The 21,852-nt window shown below is 41.0% G+C and overlaps 1 protein-coding gene across 1 annotated transcript in view; it reads left to right on the forward strand.

The window, feature by feature from the left end:
* The window catches only part of LOC140503263 (uncharacterized), a 79,873-nt gene that overhangs the window by 43,142 nt on the left and 14,879 nt on the right, over window positions 1–21,852 (forward strand). Inside the window, exons 3-5 of the mRNA XM_072607067.1 lie at window positions 13,688–13,762; window positions 18,634–18,760; window positions 19,057–19,179. Coding sequence (XP_072463168.1) covers window positions 13,730–13,762; window positions 18,634–18,760; window positions 19,057–19,179 — 283 coding nt within the window. The 5' untranslated portion in view covers window positions 13,688–13,729. The remainder of the gene's footprint in view (window positions 1–13,687; window positions 13,763–18,633; window positions 18,761–19,056; window positions 19,180–21,852) is intronic.

The raw sequence follows: 21,852 nt of genomic DNA on the forward strand, positions 1-21,852 counted from the left end.
AGCTGAGGGCAGGAAGCTCGACCCCCGGGTCTCAAGTAAGCAAATACAGGTGCCTCTTCACATTATCAGAGAGACATTTAAAGCAGGAAAGAAAATCACCATTTAAACTTTATTCACAACTAATTAAAGCCATTTTATATTTAAAAAAAACCTGAGTCCAATTCTGAGTTTATTGATTATAATGAAAACAACATTATTAATAATATTTGAACATAAAGCCTGTACACCCTCTGGAAAAACATGAAATCAATTTACAACAAGTTCATTCATCTCATCTTATTCACTGGAGCTTCAGAGAGTTCAGTCCTTTGGTCGGCATTTTAGTCTTGTGCTTCATTACCTTTAGGATGAAAGGACAATGTAAACATTGATAACATTTAATATCATTTTTGGAGTTTTAGGAAGGGCCAAAGCCTGAACCGATCAATCCGACCGCTGTGCTTTGCTCTAAAAATGCCCTTTCCTGTGTCAGCAATATCAAATACCTGTTTATGACAGGACACCTGCAACCAGAATGGTGGTGATGGGGTTCAGAGTCTGGGAACTTCCTTGAGCTCCCCTGGAATCTCTTCACTTAACCTGGCTTTTCATACTCAAATCTGTGAGCATTGTCTGTGATCTCTTGATTGCCCCACCTGCTTCCCACCCAAACCCTCCATTGTCTGATATCTCTGGATAGCCTCCAGCTGTTTCCAGCCTTTGACCCTCCTTCCATTCCCTCCTTGGACTTCTCCTCAAGACCCTTCCTAAACCCCTCCTCCCATCACCCTGAACTACCAGACCACCCCCCATCCCTCCTATAGTCTTTTCTGTATTTAAGTCCCATCTTGCCTCCATGAAGGCGCTCAGGTTCAATCCAGCTCAGACGCTGTCTAGCTGGGATTCTATCTGGCCCTCTTGTGAATACAAGCGTTACAAATGCTTAGTCTCCTTAAGAGGCAACCCAATTAGGTGAATCCTTAATAAACTTTGTTTTCTTTGGCTTTCAGAAGGCTTGAGTGGAATTCATTCGAGCACGACCCTGACCGTCGCTATTTTGGGGTCCCCCATCAACCCTCAACCTCTTCAGTGGTATTCTTTATTTTGTTTCACTGAGACATATGCTACTTTGTTAATTGTCTGGTCTCATTGTGTTCACAGCTTATTCAGCTAAGAAACTTCCTTTCTCATGGCATGGTTAAAGACATATAGATACCATAAATCTCAGGGACACAGACATCCTGGGATTGTCCTAAAATCGATTTAAGCCTGGTCATCCTTGTGTCAGACAGTCAGAAGTTTTCTTCTGGCTCGATGGTTACATATCTGCTAGCTTCATAAATAGTATGAATTTAGCCTATTTGCCTCTTTTAACGAAAGTTTCAGGTGGACAGTAAATATCATTCAGGAACTTGATGTTTATTTAACCTTATGTTCCTAGACCCAATAGAAACATCTGGAAGACAATCTCATAAATCCAATTCTCAGGAAAACAATATAGTAATGTGTATTGATAATGTTTAATATAAAATTTTGGAATAATCTCTTTGTTCTCTCTGAAGCAAACTCAGAGAATGCCTCTTCCTATGTCAGCAAAAGCCAGCTAAGGCTGACTCTGCATTCCCTGGGAGACCTTTAACCTAAGACATATCTTGAATAATGGACACATACTATGTTATGGCATATTAATGGTAAAGAAAAAATAGGCATCCTGCATTTCTATTGAACATTGTTTGCCCTTTCCTGTGTCAGTTATCTGTTGTTGACCTGAAAACTTACCAAGAAAAGGCAACAGGCTAATTGCATACATTTCATGATTTAATTAATTAATTAATCAATTCGCTATTAAAGACAACGGTAACATAATGCATTATGGAGCCAGAAATGTTCTGGCTACTCAGTGCAGAAATCTTCTGGCTTATATACATTTTGCCGTGAGAAAGTAACTCTCTTAGTTGAACAAATCATAAATTCAGTAAGACAAGACAATTAACAAAGCAATGTCAGTTGGGCCTTGCGATTCCAAGCTGTGTAAACATATGTCTCTGTGACATACAATAAGAAAATCCCACCAGGCTTCCTGTCCTAAACAAGTACTCGAAATAGCTGACACAGGAAAGGGTAAACAAAGTTCAATAGAAATTACGACCTAAGATGTCTATATTTTCTTTACCATTAATATGCCATAGATAATAAGATACAAAGGAAAGTCCCATTATTCAAGATATGCCATAACATAGGGTCTTAGGTTAAAGGTCTCCTTAAGGAATGTAGAGTCAGCCTTGACTGGTTTTTGCTGACATAGGAAAGGCATTCTCTGAGTTTGCTTCAGAGAGAACAAAGAGATTATTGCAAAATTTTATATTAAACATTATCACTGTTTAGGGCAGGAAGCCTGCCACTTACTAGTGGTGGGATTTCCTTACCACCTGAGACATATGTTTACCCAGCTTGGAATCTCAAGACCTGACTGACATTGCTTTGTTAATTGTCCTGTCTTACTGAATTTATGATTTGCTTAATTAGGAGAGTTTCTTTCTCAGGGCAAAATTACTTAAGACAGATGATTTCTGTACTAGGTAGTCAGAGTCACCTCTGACTCCATAGCGCTATGTAACCGTTTTCTTTATGGGGAATTGATCAATTAATTAATTAAATCATAAAATGTATGCATTTAGCTTGTTGCCTTTTCTTAACAAAGTTTTCAGGTCAACAGAACACATATTCATATTTATGAGCACAAAAATATAGAGAACACTGCTAAGATACCATTGAATACTGATAATGTTTAATATAAAATTTTAGAATAATCTCTTTGTTCTCTCTGAAGCAAACTCAGAGAGTGCCTCTTCCTATGTCAGCAAAAGCCAGCCAAGGCTGACTCTACACTCCTTAAGGAGACCTTTAACCTAAGACACTATATCTTGAATAATGAGGCTTTCCTTTGTATCTTATTATCTATAGACATATACTATGTTATGGCATATTAATGGTGAAGAAAAATAGACATCTTAGGTCATAATTTCTATTGAATTTTGTTTAGCCTTTTCCTATGTCAGTTATCTGTTTAGGGCAGGAAGTCTGCCACTCACTAGTGGTGGGATTTCCTTTCTCGTCACCGAGACATATGTTTACCCAGCTGGAATTGCAAGGCCTGACCAACATTACTTTGTTAATTGTCTTGTCTTACTAAATTTATGATTTGTTCAACTAGGAGAGTTCCTTCCTCACAGCAAAATGTATATAAGCCAGAAGATTTCTGCACTGGGTAGCCAGAACATTTCTGGCTCCATAATGCATTATGTTACCGTTGTCTTTAATAGGGAATTGATTAATTAATTAAATCATGAAATGTATGCAATTAGCCTATTGCCTTTTCTTAACAAAGTTTTCAGGTCAACAGTTATGGCGCCCATACGTGGATTGGAACTGAGGAACCGAATGGACATTTCCTCATCTCGCCAACGCCAGGACTCCGGCGCCAATAGGAACCGTTTTCCTAGAGTCCTGGGCCTTGACGGGGTCAGGGTAAGTCCTTCCATTCCCAGCTTCCAAAGGACTCAAAAATTCCCTTTAAAGATAACCGCAGGACAGAGACCACTCTGCGTGAAAATGCCTCTGTATTAATTAGGTCTCCTCTGAAGATCGATCTAGGGAAATCAGCTAGCTATGGGTCAGTCAAAAACTAGAAGTAGAAATCCGGCTGACAAGACCCCTGCTTCTTGTGTGTCAAGCCGTTACCAACCTGATGATCACAGGTATTACTAGCACTAGTGTCAATCAACTAAAGATAGCCCTAAATTACCTTGGCCACCACAGGGCTCTTTTGGACCGGTCAAAGTTACTTTATCTTACAACCAAATTAAGAAAGGCCAACAAAACAACTAGCCAGCAGCGAGGACGTTTCATCCTGGGCTTGCTGAATTGGCTGAACAAGAACAAGACAGGTAGCCTCTTCCCTCTAGGGCTGGTGCTAGGGTTGGAAGCTCAATTCCATGTGGACAGTCTCGGGCGGGTAAAGGTGGGAACTTCTAAATCTTAGAGTTCTCATGAGACCCCCCCCAGGAAACGGCTGGGAATCAAGGTGAACCGAGCTATCTCGTGTATTTTCGCCTCTTCTCGTGAGAAACGTGATGGGAGAGAGCTCTCCCCGCCCTCAAGATTGTCCCGGATTGGAGCACACCTAGTTACCTGACAGGCACGGTATTCAGATGCAAACTATGTCGCTGCAGAGCTTAAGTAGGATCAGGAAAGCCTGAAAGCGCTCTTGGGCGAAGGGGAGCGGAGCTGTGAGGACAGGACACAAGGCTCCGCTTTTCCTCTCTCCTCTCTCCCCTCCCCCTCTCTCCCCGCTTGTACTTCTACTTCCAATCTCTTATTGTAAGATTTTTGCCTCCTTGGGAGATCTTTCTCTTTCCCTCCTAAGGAAGAATTCCCCTGCACTTGTAACTAGACCCTGAAATAAAGCTCAACCCTTGTTCGACTCTGGAACGTCCTTTCTCTCATACGAGCATCCGGTTTGGCCAACCGAAGACCTCGGGAGGTGAGGTAAGAAGACTCGGGTAGCCCTCAGGCCTCTAGGCCTGGCAGTTGGCGTCTCCGAACAGAGGACAGACGCAGATTCCTGGGTGCTTTGGGAACACCCGGAAGGGGCTGTGAAAGACGCGAGTCCCGAATCCTAGATTCGGAAGGAGAGAAAGAGTGAGAGTAGCTTCCCACATCCATGGGAAAAGGGCAGGGATGGGGAATCAATTGCCAGTAATAAAGCCAGAGGAACAGGAGGTCTGGGCTGAGATACTTTACAGGGAATGCAGGGAGGCGGGGGTCACTATAGAGTTAAATGACCTCCGAGAATTTTGTACAAGGATTTGGAAAGTTTCTCCTTGGCTCAAGCAGACAGGAATATCAAGAGAAAGATGGGGAGCGGTCGGAGAACAAATGACCGCTTATGAGCAACTATGCCCCGGGGAGCTGGAGGATTTAGATTTCCTGATATACGGTGTAACTAAGAGCCTTTTGGAAGGGCCGGAGAGGCCAGGGCGGGATTGGAATGAGAGTGGAAGTGGAGAGAGGGGAGGGGAGAACCCTGGTGAGCAGAAAGTTAAGGAGTGTAGAGAAAAAATAGATTCGGAGCTCCATCTAGCTGATGGGAAAGGCGAAGCAGGGGAGCATACGCCGTGTCTTCCCTCTGCGCCTCCTTATAGCATGCTCCATTGGTCAGACAGTCTAGGGCCACAGTCCAGTTTGGAAAAGGGAATACGAAAGGCTATAGAAAATGGAGAAGATGTAGGGACATTTCCTGTGCTAGAAATAGCGGACCCCAGTGTCCCCAGTAGGGTTCGGCAGAGCCACATACCTATAGAGTGGAAGAGAGTAGCGACTCTCAAAGAGGCTTGTACCAAGCACGGCCCTAATTCACCCTTTGTCATAGCCATGCTTGAGACTCTCAGTGGTCAGTTCGTTCTGACTCCTAATGATTGGAAGAGCTTAGCTAGAGCCTGCCTTACCCCTGGGCAGAAAGAAATAAGTACAGGGAGGGGCCAGGATCAGCTTCCCATAGCTATTGCCCTTCCCTTAAAGCACTCAGTTCAAATTCAGTTACTAAAGGAAACAGGACAGAATAGACCTGCGTGTACAATCTGGCTCAATGGAATTCCCATGACTGGCCTCCTTGATACTGGAACGGATAGGACCTGCCTTAGTGGTTGCTCAGTACCCCGGCACTGGAAGCTTAAAGAAAGCCAGAGACCAGTGTGGGGAATAGGAGGGTGCCAAAATACCTTAGAGACAATGCACCCAGTAAAGTGGGAGGCAGAGGATCGCCAAGGGACCGTATGGCCGTTGGTGATTCCAGGACTTAGTTTTAACATCTGGGGCAGGGACATCATGAGCCGCCTGGGGATGAAGCTATCAAATTTTTAGTAAGGGCCATTGCTGTTGCAGGCTGGGAGCTGCTTCAGCACCTACCCGTGTCCTGGCAAAAATCCTTTCTTCTTCAAGGGCTCCAGTCTGTCCTTCCCTTCACTCCCTCCATCCTATTCCTTGCCCCTTTCCTCCCTCCCCCTCCCCTTGAAGGCCTCTGATCTGGGGAAACTGGCAGCACCTAGATGCAATCCTTCCCCCTGGCCTTCCCCTACCTTAGACCTGAGGAAGGCAGCCTCTGTTCAAGCCTCTGTTGCCTCCCTCCTCCCCATTCCCCCTCCCCGCTTTCCCGTAAGGGCTCTGGTCCTGAAGAGGACAGTTACAATCCACCTAAGAACTAGAGGCCTGAACCTATTCCCATGGGGCCTGTTCCTTTAAGACAGTCAGAAACTTTGGGGCACCAAGGCTCCCCACCCCTCCAAAGACCGCAGGGGTGCTCTGAGCAAAGGCTGCAGGATTCCCCTTTATTATCAGACCTTGGATTCTTGCAACAGCCTTTCCTCAGAATGATAATAGCTAATTCATGATGGGGATTTCTAGCAAGCTTCTAATTGCCTTCTCTCTCTGGGTTGTTTTTTGTGAGCTACGTTTGTATTTGTCCTGTTGTCAGTTTGTCTGTTGGTGTATGTCCCTGTCCGTATCATGTGTGCTGTGAATGAGTGTGTTATCTTGTAAGATTTAAGTGCAAGTAGCCAGACTTCAAGGGCTGCAGCTAGGGAAATAAATTAACAAACACAATTTTAACACTTTTCCTTGTCATTCTGGTCTGGCCAACTTGGAATTACAATGGAAAGTTAGATCATCTTAGGTAAAATCATTTTAGCAGATTTGTATGTTGTGAAATTAATCAGAAATATTTCAGGAACTGATCATTTGAAATTACTCCTAAGATTGTGAGTAGCCCACCTTAGACATTCCGCCCACCCTGTCCCAGCACCTGCATATCGCCTTAGGGGCTCAGTAAATTCTGCCGCTGTCGGGGGGTTGGGGGAGATGGATGAATCAGGCCTGTAGCGAGCATTCTCTACACTCTGCCTGCGAAAATCACCACTGGGACATCAGTTTCTCTGCTCTTGGTAAGCTTCACTTCTTTGTTCTAGTTGCAAAAAAGTATTTTATCTCTGTCTGACCCATGTTCTGATTTGTAAAAATACTTATGCTTGTTTGTTATGGGATCAAAATGATAAAATGATTGTAAAATGCTTAACGTAATGACTGGTATATGTTACATACAACATTATTATTATCTCTCTAATGTAATTGTTACCTTTGAAGTGGTTTTAATTGCTAAAAGTAATAAGATCACGAATTTCTGGAAATGCAAATAATACCATCTGCAGTTATTGTTGTGTTCAAACTGTATTTCTAGGATTGTATTTCTGAATTTCTCTTAGACTTTAAAGAGAAAGCAATTTTTAATTTGAATTTTGTTGAAACTAAAAGATGTTGGGAAAATTGTGTAACACCAGTTGTGTTACTTTATCAGTTCTGCTTACCTTGTCTTTTAATGTTTTGTAACTGTCATTTAGAAAACCAGGTATTTTCACCCTTGTCTGTTAAAAAAAAAAAAGTTAAAGCTAAAGAATTTGGCTATCTTCTATGAAGTTTTAGGATTGTTAACTAATTTATTTGGGATTACTGTTTTAATACTGAAATCTAAAATTGTTAAGTGATTCCTGTGTATGGAAAGGAGGGAATGGAGTGAAAATTAGATTCCCTCTGCCCATTCAGAACAGTCCCACAATAGAGTGAAAAGTTTATTTAAATTCCTTCTGTTCATTCAGAACAGTCCTCCCATTCCTGTGGGTAAGATCGTCAGTCCTAGTAAAGGAATTTGGTTGGTTAATGCAAATTCTAAACAATGAATATTACTTGTGCAGAAGTTGTAATAGACAGAAAGAATTTTTAATAATTCGCTTTTACATCAGGAAAGTTTTAAATCTGAGAAGGAAAGATGTTAAATGGAATCCCTTATGTGTGTGTGTCCTGGTAAATCTTTATTGTTTAGTGTAACTCCAAGAGAGTGGAAATAACTGTTATCTGACTCTAAGTTGTGATTAGTGAGACTTGCTGTTTAAGGTAAAAGGCATTTGGGACCATAACTATTTTTGTTTTGAGTTTGAATTTGGGTATAGTTGTCTGCATTAAATCAGTACCTGAGACACATGCCACAAAGGAATATTTCTCACCTGACTAAACACTGAAGGGACAATTCTAGACTCAATCTAGGATGGGATCCCCCTGGCTCAGTTTCCCTATTGTGTTCCTTTAAAAAGGAATGTTTCTCCCCTGTCTATTCCTGAGCCTGGCTATGAAACAGATAGTGCATGATTGGAGAATTTCACTCCTATCTGAATTCAAACAGAGTAAAGGATGTTTTATCTTGTCATATTTGGTATGTCATATGTCCCTGCTTTTTCCTTCTATAGCAAATCTCTGTGGTCAATAACAAGTGACCAGCAAAACATGTGAGCCTTTTGTGTAATCTCACTGGGAAATCTAATATTATTTTTATCTGAAATTAGAACATGGGCAGAAATTTATGTAAACTACTTAAGACTTATCTTAAGATGTTCCCATTGTTTAAAAGGATTTTAAAAGCAGCAGTGTTTTTGTGTGAGTCAGTCTCATATCTAAGGATACTGCAATAATTAAGAATTCAGTTTGTTATAATACTTTGGAAATTCATATTACTTAAGAACATTTTTGTAACAACTCAGTTTTAATGAATTCCAGTTTTAAAGGTTTATTTTTGCTTAAGAAAAAAAAAAGAAAGAGATATCAAGCATTTTAAAAGTTTCCAACTAGTTTTCTTCATAAGAGTTTAGTGAACATTAGAATAAATTTTAAACTGTTTTTAAAGAAGAGAAATACTTTTATTTTTTTTATTTATTTTTTTTTTATTTTGTAATGTTTAACAATCACTGCCATACAATTGTGATTTTATCCCCCCCACCTACCCCCCACTCCCCCCCTCCCTCCCCATGACTGCATACAATTCTGTATAGATTCTACATATACTTTCCTATTGAGTATATTTTCACTATAGTCATGCTATGTAGTCAGAGTAAGATAAATGAAAGAAATCGTATAACAAATCAGAACATGATACACAAACACATACACATACACAAACATGATCTGCTACAATATGTGAGTGACTTCCATATTTCTCTCTCTGAGTGTGGCAGGCATTTTGCCTTGAGATCCTCCATTGGGATTTTTTTTTTTTTTTTGGTAAGAAGTTCTTGTGTTATTACACAAATCTAAGTCTACCAGAAAAAACTCTCACACACTGTGGTTGTTGCTGTGCATAAAGTTCTCCTGGTTCTGCTCCTTTCACTCAGCATCAGGTCATATAAGTCCTTCCAGGCCTCTCTGAAGTCTTCTTGTTCATCATTTCTTATGGCACAATAGTACTCCATTACATTCATATACCATAATTTATTCAGCCATTCCCCAATTGATGGACATCCCCTTGACTTCCAGTTTTTGGCAACTACATAGAGTGCTGCTATAAATATTTTTGTACATGTGGGACCCTTTCCCATTTTTATGATCTCTTGGGGATATAGTCCTAGTAGCGATATTGCTGGGTCAAAGGGTATGCACATTTTTGTAGCCCTTTGGGCATAGTTCCAAATTGCTCTCCAGAATGGTTGGATGCGCTCACAGCTCCACCAACAATGAATTAGTGTTCCAACTTTCCCACATCCTCTCCAGCATTTATCATTTTCTTGTTCTGTCATGTTTGCCAATCTTATAGGTGTGATGTGGTACCTCAGAGTTGTTTTGATTTGCATCTCTCTAATCAATAGTGATTTAGAGCATTTTTTCATATGATTATAGATAGCTTTAATTTCTTCCTCTGAAAATTGCCTGTTCATATCCTTTGACCATTTATCAATTGGGGAAGAAGAGAAATACTTTTAGAAGAAATGTTTTGAAAAATTATGTGTGATTCTTAGAAGGCCTACGAAAGCTTCAAAATAATATGTTGTTAAATTAAGCTGTTTTGATCTGAATATGTAGTCATTCTATGGCCTAAGTCAGAGTTAAAGTTTGTGTTTGAATTTATTATGTAAAAGATTTAATTCCTGAAGTATCTCATTCTTTCAGAGTGAGTATAATTAGGGAATAACAACTTATGAAACAAAGACATAATTCCATCAAACTATAAATTTAGTCATTAACCTCTTTGCTTTGTTTAAGCTGGAATGAGATTCTAGTGCAGTTTTTCTAGTAAAAAGTAATAACTTATGAGCTATCTTGTCTTATGGTTAAAATGTAAAAGCAAGTGGAAGAATAGGGTTGAGAGATTTGGAAAGATAAATTAAGTTCTGTTTGAAACTATGAAAGGTAGATAAGATTTGGGAATAAATATGGGTTATGCAAACCCCTCTTGCTCCTAGACAGTTGTTCTGGATACTTTTGTGTCAGTTTCAGGTCATTTAAAGAGTAAGGAAGTATTTTACCTGAGGGATACCAGCCAATATTTGCTATATAAGACTGGGACTGCAATTTACTATTGTTTGAAGCTCTGATTACAGGAATACTTGTGTAAGTTATCATAAAGCCAATTGACATGTGCTGCAGGCTAATGGTGGATGCTTGGGAAAGTTTTGAAGACGACCTGGGACATGGCCTAGGTAGGATCTTCCTAACTTTCTTTTCCAAATGTGTTATTTCCTTTCTGATAAAGGAAATTCCCCACCTGATTACCTCTAAGCCCTGCTTTCAGCACCTTGTAACCTCATGATTACATGTCAGATAATGGCTTATTCCTGGAATCAACCAGAACTGTTAACATTGTCCCTCTTTTTCTTTTATAGCAAATCTTTATAATCAAGAAGTTCTGAAAGTACAATATTAAGTCTATCAAATAATAAATGGAAATTGGAGCATTTCTGAGTTATTATAATGGGGTGCAGGAATGAATAGCTTACAACTTTAACCTATATTCCTGGCCAAATAAATAAATATAATATAGAGATAACATCGAGGAAATGATTAGATCAGGCAATAAGACAATGTGATAGATGTCTGATTAAATAGCGTAACAAATTTTGAGGAAAAACAACAAGATTAGCCTGATTCCTCTAAGAATCATATGCAAATGTATATCATTGACTTCCAAAATTTGTCATGCTTTGGATAATAAGATCTCAAATTTGGATTTTTGCATAAAACTGGTACAGGATAGTAGTAAAAGTAAGTGAAATTATTTCTTCTCCATTAAAATATCTGTCCAATAAGTTAAAAGGCAGATGAGTTCATCATATAGTTGAACACTCACATTTTAAAAGATTCTTATTCCAGGTACAAGATTTAGATAAAGACAGAAACAGCAAATAATGTGAACCGAAATTTTCTGAAATTTCAAAAGTGGAGAACAAATTTTAGGTAATCGTACTAATTTATATTGTCAGAAGTATCTGGGAACTTCTAGATTTGAACCAGAAAAGCAGAATTCTCTTTTTGAACTATCCCAAGAATAAAACCTATTGTCAAAGAAAAGATATCTAGGTATCAGATAACTACATGAGAAATCTGGGATTCAAGGTTTTGTTTAAATGAAAATTAAGAACGGATTACTGGGATACAAGGAACTTAATGTTAATTAACTTTGAAATAATAATTGCATTGATTTGTATGGTTCATGTTTAATTTTCTTGTTTATATTGGTGACATGTAAATCTCCCTTTCAAAACTAGTCTATTGTGAGCCATCTAAGTTTTAATCTGTACCTGACTTAATGTAAAAATATAATTTGTGAATTGTAAAAAAAAAAAAACTTCACTGTGTTGTTTGAACCTAGCCCTGCATGGCTGGGAAACTGAACTATTGCTAAGTGTCTTTAGCCATGTTAACTATGTTGTATTGTCTCATTCCAATTATCAAATCATGTTTTCTCGGAGACCCTGTCAAGTTTTCTGTATAGACTCTTGGATCCATCTGTCACCTCCACTGCCCCTGCTCCTGCCATGCCCTCCAGTTTTGAAGAGACCTGAAGAAGATGCCATCAGACATGGACAGCTTTCCTAAGAGCCTGGACCAGACTTGCATGAAGAGTAAACTCTCACACTACTGGTTATTTAGAGGTTTTTTCATATCTTTGTTGGTCTACAGGTGAAGCCTTCGGCTTGCCTTTGACCAAAAGGAGGGAATGATAATGTTTAATATAAAATTTTAGAATAATCTCTTTGTTCTCTCTGAAGCAAACTCAGAGAGTGCCTCTTCCTATGTCAGCAAAAGCCAGCCAAGGCCGACTCTACACTCCTTAAGGAGACCTTTAACCTAAGACACTATATCTTGAATAATGAGGCTTTCCTTTGTATCTTATTATCTATAGACATATACTATGTTATGGCATATTAATGGTGAAGAAAAATAGACATCTTAGGTCGTAATTTCTATTGAATTTTGTTTAGCCTTTTCCTATGTCAGTTATCTGTTTAGGGCAGGAAGCCTGCCACTCACTAGTGGTGGGATTTCCTTTCTCGTCACCGAGACATATGTTTACCCAGCTGGAATTGCAAGGCCTGACCAACATTACTTTGTTAATTGTCTTGTCTTACTAAATTTATGATTTGTTCAACTAGGAGAGTTCCTTCCTCACAGCAAAATGTATATAAGCCAGAAGATTTCTGCACTGGGTAGCCAGAACATTTCTGGCTCCATAATGCATTATGTTACCGTTGTCTTTAATAGGGAATTGATTAATTAATTAAATCATGAAATGTATGCAATTAGCCTATTGCCTTTTCTTAACAAAGTTTTCAGGTCAACAATACCAAGAAATTATAAGGAGAAATAAGATGGTTCTCCTCACAGGGAGGTGGGGGACACAGATGTCCTGGATTTGGGCACACTGACTGTGTCCATGTTCTCAGAGTGCTTTTGTTGATTGGTTGCTTTTACTTACCTATTTTATTCTGTGTCCTGGGGGGAGAGGAGGGACTTGACCATGATGGGGAGAGGCATTAAAGGAAATGAAAGCTGGGTAAAAACAAAAGCGCAACATAAAAAGCAAAATAACAATACAATGCAGAAAGTATTTGGAGCCTGGGCCTTGCTGGGACCTCAGATGTAGGGAGGGCGGGGTTGAAGGTGGGGAAACATGATACTCCTCTTCCCAAGATGCACAGTCTGGAGACATGCGCAGATGCTTCCCCTGGCCACAGGACCACATTTCCCACAACTCCAGGAAAAGCTCTGCGTCTTTCTGCTTAGGCCTGAGACTGTGGACACATAGGAACTACAGTTGGTACCTTGGAGAGCGACCGGAAGGAAGAGTCACTGGAGATTTCCAGTTCTTTCCATCCATTCTCCTTTAGACACTTAGCAACCTGCCCCTCCTTGGTGAGTGTCACCTGGTCAGCTCTGGGGGCACCCAGGTGGCCTTTGGGGGACCCCACCTGATCAGAAGCCCTTCTCCTTTTTCTGCCCCTGAGCCTCAGCCTGGGAGGAGGGAGGAGGAGAAAGAAGAGGGGATAGGGGCGCTGGCTGCTTAGAGCCAGGGTGGGTCTTTCTCAGCTTCCTTTGTCCTGGAAGCAGCAGGAGAGGGGCTTCCCATGGACTGCTTGCCTGTCTTACCCTGGGCAAATCATGAAACTTCTCTGAGTCTCAGTCTTGTCACTGTGAATTGGGTGGAAAGGTGTGGAACAGGGTGATCTGGTCATTCAAATGCCTTCTAGCCCCAAAACCATAGTCCCATGAATTCTTTCTGGTGCTAGGAATGGTAAGGAAATGTTGGTCTCATTCATGCTTGATCTTTCCTTCCCAGATCTGTCTTCTGAGAACTCTTGTTTTCTAAAAGGAGAAGGAAATGGTCCCTGTTGTGCCTCCAATCAGCTTTCAGGTGAGTTGGAGTTTCTTCACGACCAAAATTATTAAAACCTTGGTTTTTAGAACACAGACCAATTTCTTTCTCATATATTGGAAACCAAGAGACAGAGTCCAACCTGACAATTGTTGCTTTCCATTTTTTCTGGCTTTCCTTTCCTCTTACCCTCAACTCTTTGGCTAAGACAATTATGCCTGTTAAGTACTTGGTACTGAGTTCGATGCTGTAAGGGATGCAAAATAAATATTTGTGATAGCCCTTTCAAATAAGGATCTTTGATTTTCATCATGGAGACTAGATCAAGACTAATTCTTTAATATGCAATACTCACGCTGTTCCCAGTAATGTCTACTGATGATTACTAAAATCAGTTCATAAAGAGATTAAGTGCTATGTGAATTAGGAGAAAGATACTGGTGAGGGCTCAGATTAACAGGGGAAGATTTTTGAAGGTTTCTCTGAGTTGGGCATTGGGGATAATCAGGTTTTGGGTAGTGAAGAAAAGAAAATTATACCACAGCATCTTTTGGAATCAGTACGGAGTCTGGATTGACTGTAGCAGACAGTTCACTTTAGGTGGTGGTAGGAGGTGAATTCAGTTGTGCCCAGAATATGGACAACCATGAAGAACACAGTATTTAGTTTCCACTTTTTCAAAGAGCAGAACTTTGAAGGGTAGCTAGGTGGGTCCCAGGATATAGTGCTAAACTTGGAGTTAGGAAGATATGAGTTTGAATGCTGCCTCAGACACCTACTACCTGAGTAGGTCAGCTCCATTTCTTCAATAATAGCACCTGAATGTATCTTTATAAACTTTTTCACTTTATTTTTACTTGACTATTGGAAGTAGGAATGTCTGTTCTGGAGAGAGATATGAGAGAGCAAGTTGTAGGAGCTCCGATCTGTTGAGAAAAGAGAGATCTCTGCAACACTATGGATGAAACCAAACACCAGTGGGATAAGAAGGGAATGTGTTGAAAATAAAAAGGTGGACATGATACCTGAAGTATATTTAAAGTAGTTGACCAAGGACAACAGGTCACAGAGGAAGTAAAGTTAGAAAGAAGTGGATGACATTTTTCCTGAATGGTGGATGCTGATGGGTGAACTGAAGTATCAGTGAGGATGCAGAATAGGTCTAATGGATCGTGTAGAGTGAAAGGACCAATCAAAAAAGAAGTTGGGGAGAGAAATGGGACCATCCAATTTGAGATGTTTAGGTATGAGGCAGTGGCATGTGATGGAGTCCAGGCTATGACCAGGCTATCTGATGGCTCATTGTGGAGTAGGTGTGAATGAATGGAATGGCAATGACCCATCTGACTTTTTAGTGACACGTTGTGAATGTGAAAGCCCAGGGAAGGGCAGGATGGACACATAAGATGACAGCCAAATGCTGCAGTTATCTAGGCGAGGTAAAGGGTGGCACTTGGGAATGAATGTGCATGAAGGTAAAGATGATGGTGTTTATAGCTTACCCTCTAAATAGTTCTGCTCCAGAGTGATTCCAGGTTCTTCAAGTGAGTCTTTGAGGTATGGAGAACTATTTATGAGTCTCTCCCCAGTAGCTTGAATATATGTTTCTAAGATAGGGGAGGAGTGCTGTAGACAATAATGACAACCCCATAAACATGGAACCTTGGTGATTTCTAGGAGCTCTCAGTATCATGATAGAGAGAAGAAGGAAAGCAATTCTCTAGTCAGTACTATAGGTCCGTCCACCAACTGCAATATAGATCTTCAGGTCACCCTCTTTGTATGATCTTACTCATTTTGGATGTATCTGAGAGTTTAGGAAACAACCTGAAGACTCAGCTGCAATCATGTTAGCTATACAGTAAGAAATATAGGGATGTGGGGAGGCATGGAATGAGGCATAGCTTGAAACACATTGTGGCCAACGATGGAGGATGATGAAGAGAGAGAATGAGGGGGAAGTATAATGGGGGGCCAGAGTAGTCTAGAAGGAGGAGGCGGAGTGGCTGGTGCCAGAAGGGCAAAGATCCTAGACTTCTGTAACACCATCCTTTTATTTTCCTTGGGGGGCACTTTCACCTTATTTTAGTGTCAGTTTCTCCCCCAGCAATGATCTCTATTTGCACACCTATTTATCAGGTGGTACTGTTTATAAAGGTTCTGCTGGCTCTTCTTTCCCTGGAAAAACTCAAGAGAATTTTTTTGTTCAATCCTCCTTCAATCAGCAGAATTCTTATTTACTCTGATTTAGCTTCACTTAAACCAGATATTCCCCCAATGCCTGGATAGGATTCATCTGAGTGTCAGGCCCTAACTTGTTGCTGATGCCTTCTCCCCTTCCCCTATTTCTTTATTTTATCTCTATTTTTGTTTAGGGTGTGAGATTACAGAATCCCCAAGAATGCATGGTAACACAGAGTGTCCTAACCTATACACATGTCTCAAGGTTGGGGTTAAGACTGATAGTTCTCCAGAATATTGACTCCATCAAAAGAATGATGCTGTTTGTGACTTGTCACTAACCTTGCAGGCTGACATTGGCTCCTGTTACCCTGGATTTCTTTAAGTGACAAGTTGTTCCAAGGGAGGTTTCTTTGAGGACTTTTATTCTGTTGTACAGAGGCAGTTCAGGACTATTTGTCTCTAGCCCTTCATAAGAAGTGTTTGAATTGAAAAAGGACTATGGTGCATTACAGCAGACTTTGTTTTCCAGAGAGGCAAGGAAGACGTTTTATTGACCTAAGAAGTTTCAGTGTTTTAATCTGAAAGAAGACCTCTGACCTCTGGTCAGACTTGAATCTCTTTTTCCCTGAACTATTGACAGGATATTGCATGTGTTGTCAGACTTGACTGATGTGTTTTTTGGTTTTGTTGAACTGCCTTTTTTCTTTTGCTTATTCTTAATTATGAGGAATGGTTCCTTGAATTGGGAATAGAGGAGCTATATATTTGGAAATGCAAGTGATATAAAAATAAAAATCAATAATTTCTTTAAAAGAATGATGATAAGGAAAAGCAAAGTGAGGTCCCTTTGGTCTTTCAATTGCCTCACTGAAGGATACAGTAAATTATCACACTTGCCTGTCATCCTGAAGTCTTTCCAGATAAGCTTCTAAAAGCCTATATAAAATGTCATTTAAACTGTGCAGACTTAATTCTTCCTGTATGCTGGGTGTCTTCCAAATACATCCATCGTCTACGATTTCTATTACAATGAAACTTTTGGTGTCTTCCTTGGCATCTATGGTTTTGGAAATGTAGTATTTCCCAATTTAATCTTTCCAAAATCGCAAGACTGAGTAGAGTTGTATAGGTGTAGTAACAGGTTTCAAACCAAGTGAAAATGTGTGATTCAGAGTGCTCAGCTGTGAGGAACATTAAATGCTAGAGCACTGCTCTTTCAATATGCTGCAGAGTTAAATATACCTTTTTTAAGTTGCATTTTAATTTTGTTATTCATGAAAATCTGCCGTCTTCCCCTTCCACCTCCTTGCCTTCGTTTTCATTGGGAAAGAAAGAGAAGCCACTTACAACCAAGCCAAACAAATTCCCTCATTGGCCACGTCCAAAAATTATGTGTCAAACGGTACTTTGAATTTGCCTCTCTTTCAGGAGGTGGACAGCGTCTTCCATCACCAGTGCTCTGGAACTGTGGTTAGTCATCGCCTTGAGCAGAGTTCTAGAATCACGCCAAGTTGTTCAACTTTCCAGTGACACTATTAGTGTTTTAAGTGTTCTAGCTCTTGCTTCACAGAGTTGATTACAAAATGAAGCACATAACTCATACTTAGTTAATGCTTTGAATAATAACTTAATGATTGATCTGCTTCCCTTTTCTGATACATTCTCTACAAAGCTGTGCATATAATACTCTGGCCCTGGCCCTCTGTTCAGTAGAGTATGGTATCTCTCTGTTGCCCCCAGCATTTAAGGAACCATTCCCTACCTTATTCCAGACAACTTCTCCATGGCCTAGTAGATGGTGTCCCTCTCCACCCACTCTCTGGTCCAGGCAAACTACTCTTCATATACATATGGTTCCTCATATATAGCATTCCATCTCCCATTTCCATTCCTTTTCCCAGAAATCTCCATGCCTAGAATGTATTTTCTCCTTCTCCGCACCTCTTGAGGTCTGGCCTTTGAATCTAAGCTCCATCTCCAGCATGAAGACTTTCCTGACCACATCCAGGTGCAAGTGCCTCTCCATAAAAATTACCTTGTATTCACTGTGTGTAGAGAAGTTTTTCCATTTGCTTGTTTCCTAGTTTTTTTCAAAAACCATATGCCCAGTTCATTTATCTTTCTCTCTTTTGTTGGTCAAAGTGTCTAAAGAAGTACATTTTTCTCTAAGGACTGCTTTGGTTGCATCCCAGACATTTTGGCACCTTTGTGTATCTGATGTTCTCTCCAACAGAATGTAGACCTTCCATAAACTAAGGAGTAGCTCCTTAGATGCTTGCTATGGATACAGCAGGGACTCTATTGAATTGTCAGTTCCTTGAGGGCAGGGCCTGTCTTTACCTCTTGTGTATCCCTGGTGCTTAACACAGTGTCTGGCACATAGTAGGTGCATACTACACACTTGTTAATTGCTAGACTGTGGCCTTGTCCTTTATTAGCTTATGTTGTTGGAGTAGGAGGGTGTCACAGCCCTGATAAGTGTATACCAGATAGGGGTGAAAGCTCATTTCCCCAGGAAGCAGACCTTAAAAGTTAGGCCCAGGAATGGATAAAGATAGGCTTTGTACTGGGCCGAACCCTGAAGGAAGGGAGAGAGTCTCCAAGACAACTCAGATCCCCAAACTGTTGTGAAAGACACTTATTGTACAGCTGGCTAACTTATGGTCCCCCCAAAAGTCCATTTGAGAGAAGAACCTTGAATGATCAGGAATGTGTTGATGTTTCAGGAATCAGTGACCTTCAAGGATGTGGCTGTGGAATTCACCCTGGAGGAATGGAGGCACCTGGACTCTGCTCAGAGGAACTTGTTCAAGGATGTGATGCTGGAGAATTATAGGAATCTCGTCTCCCTGGGTAAAGGCAGACTTCCTTTTTGACTCCAGATTTGCTCAGTGGGACTTCATATTCTCATTTACTAGATGCTGTGCAGTGTTTCCAGTGCTTAGCTCACCTTCATGGACTCAGCTGGCTTGGTGGGCAAGGATATTCTAGAATACATGTGATATTGGGGCTTGTAGGACCCCAAATTTAGCATTGGAGGGGATGACCTTAGAGATTATCTAATTCTAGACCCTTATTTTATAGATGAGGAAACTGGGACTCAGAGAGACTCTGTTCAAAGCACTTTACCATTTCTTTCCCCTGAGCAGGACTTGCTGTTAACAAACCAGGTATTATCTCCCATTTGGAGAGAGGAGGAGCACCATGGATTCTGGAGAGAGGAGGAGCATCATGCATTTCAGAGAGAGCTGTCCCAGGAAGCACCTTTCCAGGTGGGTGATTGAAAACCATGCAGGTGGGAGTCACTACAAGAAATAACTGCAGTCTTCTAGTTGGTTGAGGTCCATTCTTCAAAGTTTTCCAGGCTCAAGGAGAAAGCCTGCATCTGTCCAAGTGGAGTGTTCTCATGTACATTCACCTTTACTTCAGCCAGCCAGTTTACCCAGTATCACTAAATAGTAGATCTAGGAAGAAGATCTATCTACTTTTATAGATTAGGTCACTGAGGCCCTGAGACCAGAAATGAGAAAGGCTTACACAATCTCAGCATTGGAAGGAACTTCAGAGGCTGTCTGATCCAACCCATGCTGTTATAAAACAGAGAAGCAGAATTCATTCCATGTGCTACTGGCCAAGTGTCCAGCCTTTGCTTTCACACCTTCACTGAAGTGGAACCCACCACCTCCAAGGCAGCCCATTCATTCCCCTTGTAAATAGCTCACCTTTGTGGAATGTGTTTACCAGCTCTTTGTACCTTCTGCCTGGAGCGCTGCCTGTGGGGCCAAGCCGTGTGGGTCCAGTCCCTCTTCTACATGCAGCCTTTAAATATTAGAAGACAGCTGTGAGGTTCCTCTTCTCCCTTTACTTGAGCCAGTCTTCATGAAATAAACCAAGACCTACCCTGGTTGTCATCCTCTTGACACTGCCTGGTTTATCAGTATCCTTCCTTACATACATCAGAACAACATTTGTTTGGTCTTCTGACTCTGCACTGCATTCATAGTTTGACTTCTCTGCTTGTTTTTCCATTTAATTTCAGGAAAAAGTATTTATTTTTCTCTATCATTGTGAGGGCTTCCCTTTTGTCTTTCCTTTTCATCCCCTTCTGTAGTCCTCCCAGAATCCATCCAGGACTCACAGCCTGTACTAATCTCAGGGGTACCCCTGCTGGGCCCAGGCTTCGTTCCTCCTTCATGGCTTGGATGCAATGCCTGTCAACAACTCTCTTACTTATGATGACATTTATCCTGCCACTGCCTGCTGAGGTCTTCCCGACCTGACCTTCTGCCCTAGCTCTATCTGCACTGTCACCCAACCTGCCTGTGTAACTTATGGCTCCCTGGGCCTTGCCACCTACCCCTCTCCTGAATCCTGGGCCTTTGCACGTTCCTTGCAGCTGAAATTTCTTTTATGTGTTTTCTTCCCTATTGAGAGTGTGAGGTCTGAGCAAGGGCTGTCTTGGTTTGTTTGTTTATATCCCCATGGTGCTTAGGTAATAATAAGTACTTAATTTTTTTTATTTGTTCTCAACTTACCTAGTTACCTAGTTACATTTATTATGGATCATATGCTAAGCTCTGTGGATACAAAGAAGCCTTAGTTCTTTATGTGTAGTGAAAGGTCCCTCTCACCTGATACAGAGACACATTGAGATATAAGAAAAGGCTTTATGTAGATATACTGTGGTGATCTTTGAGCACAGCGTCAAAGCCCTGGATTTCAGGTGTTGGACATAAGGAAGGAGGCAAAATAATTAAAGTATGAAAGAACATTCTCGGAAGTAACCCTTAAGATATTTACTGTGTCAACATGAGACATGAATGGCTGCAAACAAAATTCAGTGAAGCCTATTGGACGGTCAAAGACTGGCCTCTGGAGACAGCTTGTATCTTGGCTTCCGCTGGGCTTGGCCACTTTCTGTTCCCAGCCTGGACATTCTGTATCTAGTCACTGGCTTGTGTGGGGTCTGGCCCCCAGGGCAGGAATGTGCTCCCTTCTCCTTTCGTCTCTTTGTACATATTATTCTTTTAGTTCTACTATCTTCACTCTGTGTCATTTCATAAAAGATTTTCCATATTTCTCTGAATTCTTCATACATCCTTTCACAACCTATGACTACATTATGTAATTACATTATGTACCAAAATTCCAAGGGTGACATGAACCTTAATGGTTATCAGCCAGTCAGCAAGCATTTATTAAGTGCCTACTATGTGCCTAGCCCTGCGGTAGGTGTCAGGGATAGAGACAAAAATGGAAAAGTCCCTGTCTGCAAGGAGTTCCCATTCTTTCTAGCATAATCTATACCTAAGAAAGCATTGCCACTATCACAGGCTCTTCTTAAAAACCTCAAGAAAGGAAGAAGCTACTGTCTCCTAAGTTAGACTGTTCTACTTCTGGAGAGCTCTGTTAGTTAGAATGTTGGTACTTAGAGGAAGCCTGAATGTTCCTCTTTGCATCTTTGACCCACTACTCCTAATTCTGCGTCCTGGGGCTGTACTGAGCCAATCCTTTTTCTATATGCTAGCCTTTCAGATTCTTGAGAAGAGCAGTCATGTCCCTGGGGACCTTCCCCTTGGAGCTTCAGGTCTGCAGGTCCTTCAGACAATCTACTAGGTCATAAACTGGAGATGCTTTGGTGCTGTTGCCCTAAATCGGGCACTCTGCATCTGAAGAATACTCTTAAAAGATGGCGCTCAGAGCTGCCCCCATTATACTCAGTGTGTTCTGTTCAGTCAAATTACCTGCATATTTCTAGCTACATGTGCATCCCTAGATACAGCCTATGATGGCTTTGCCTTCCCTTCCTGCCACATGATGCTGGGGAGCCTGCAGTTCACTAAAACCTCCAGATTTTCTGCACAGGAGGTGCTGCTCTGGCTGTTTCTCCTCCATCTTATACATGTTCAGTTGACTTTTTAAACTAAGTGTAAGACTCTCTTTTT

The sequence above is a fragment of the Notamacropus eugenii genome, chromosome 5, assembly GCF_028372415.1.
Source record: "Notamacropus eugenii isolate mMacEug1 chromosome 5, mMacEug1.pri_v2, whole genome shotgun sequence".
NCBI classification, from domain to species: Eukaryota; Metazoa; Chordata; class Mammalia; order Diprotodontia; family Macropodidae; genus Notamacropus; species Notamacropus eugenii.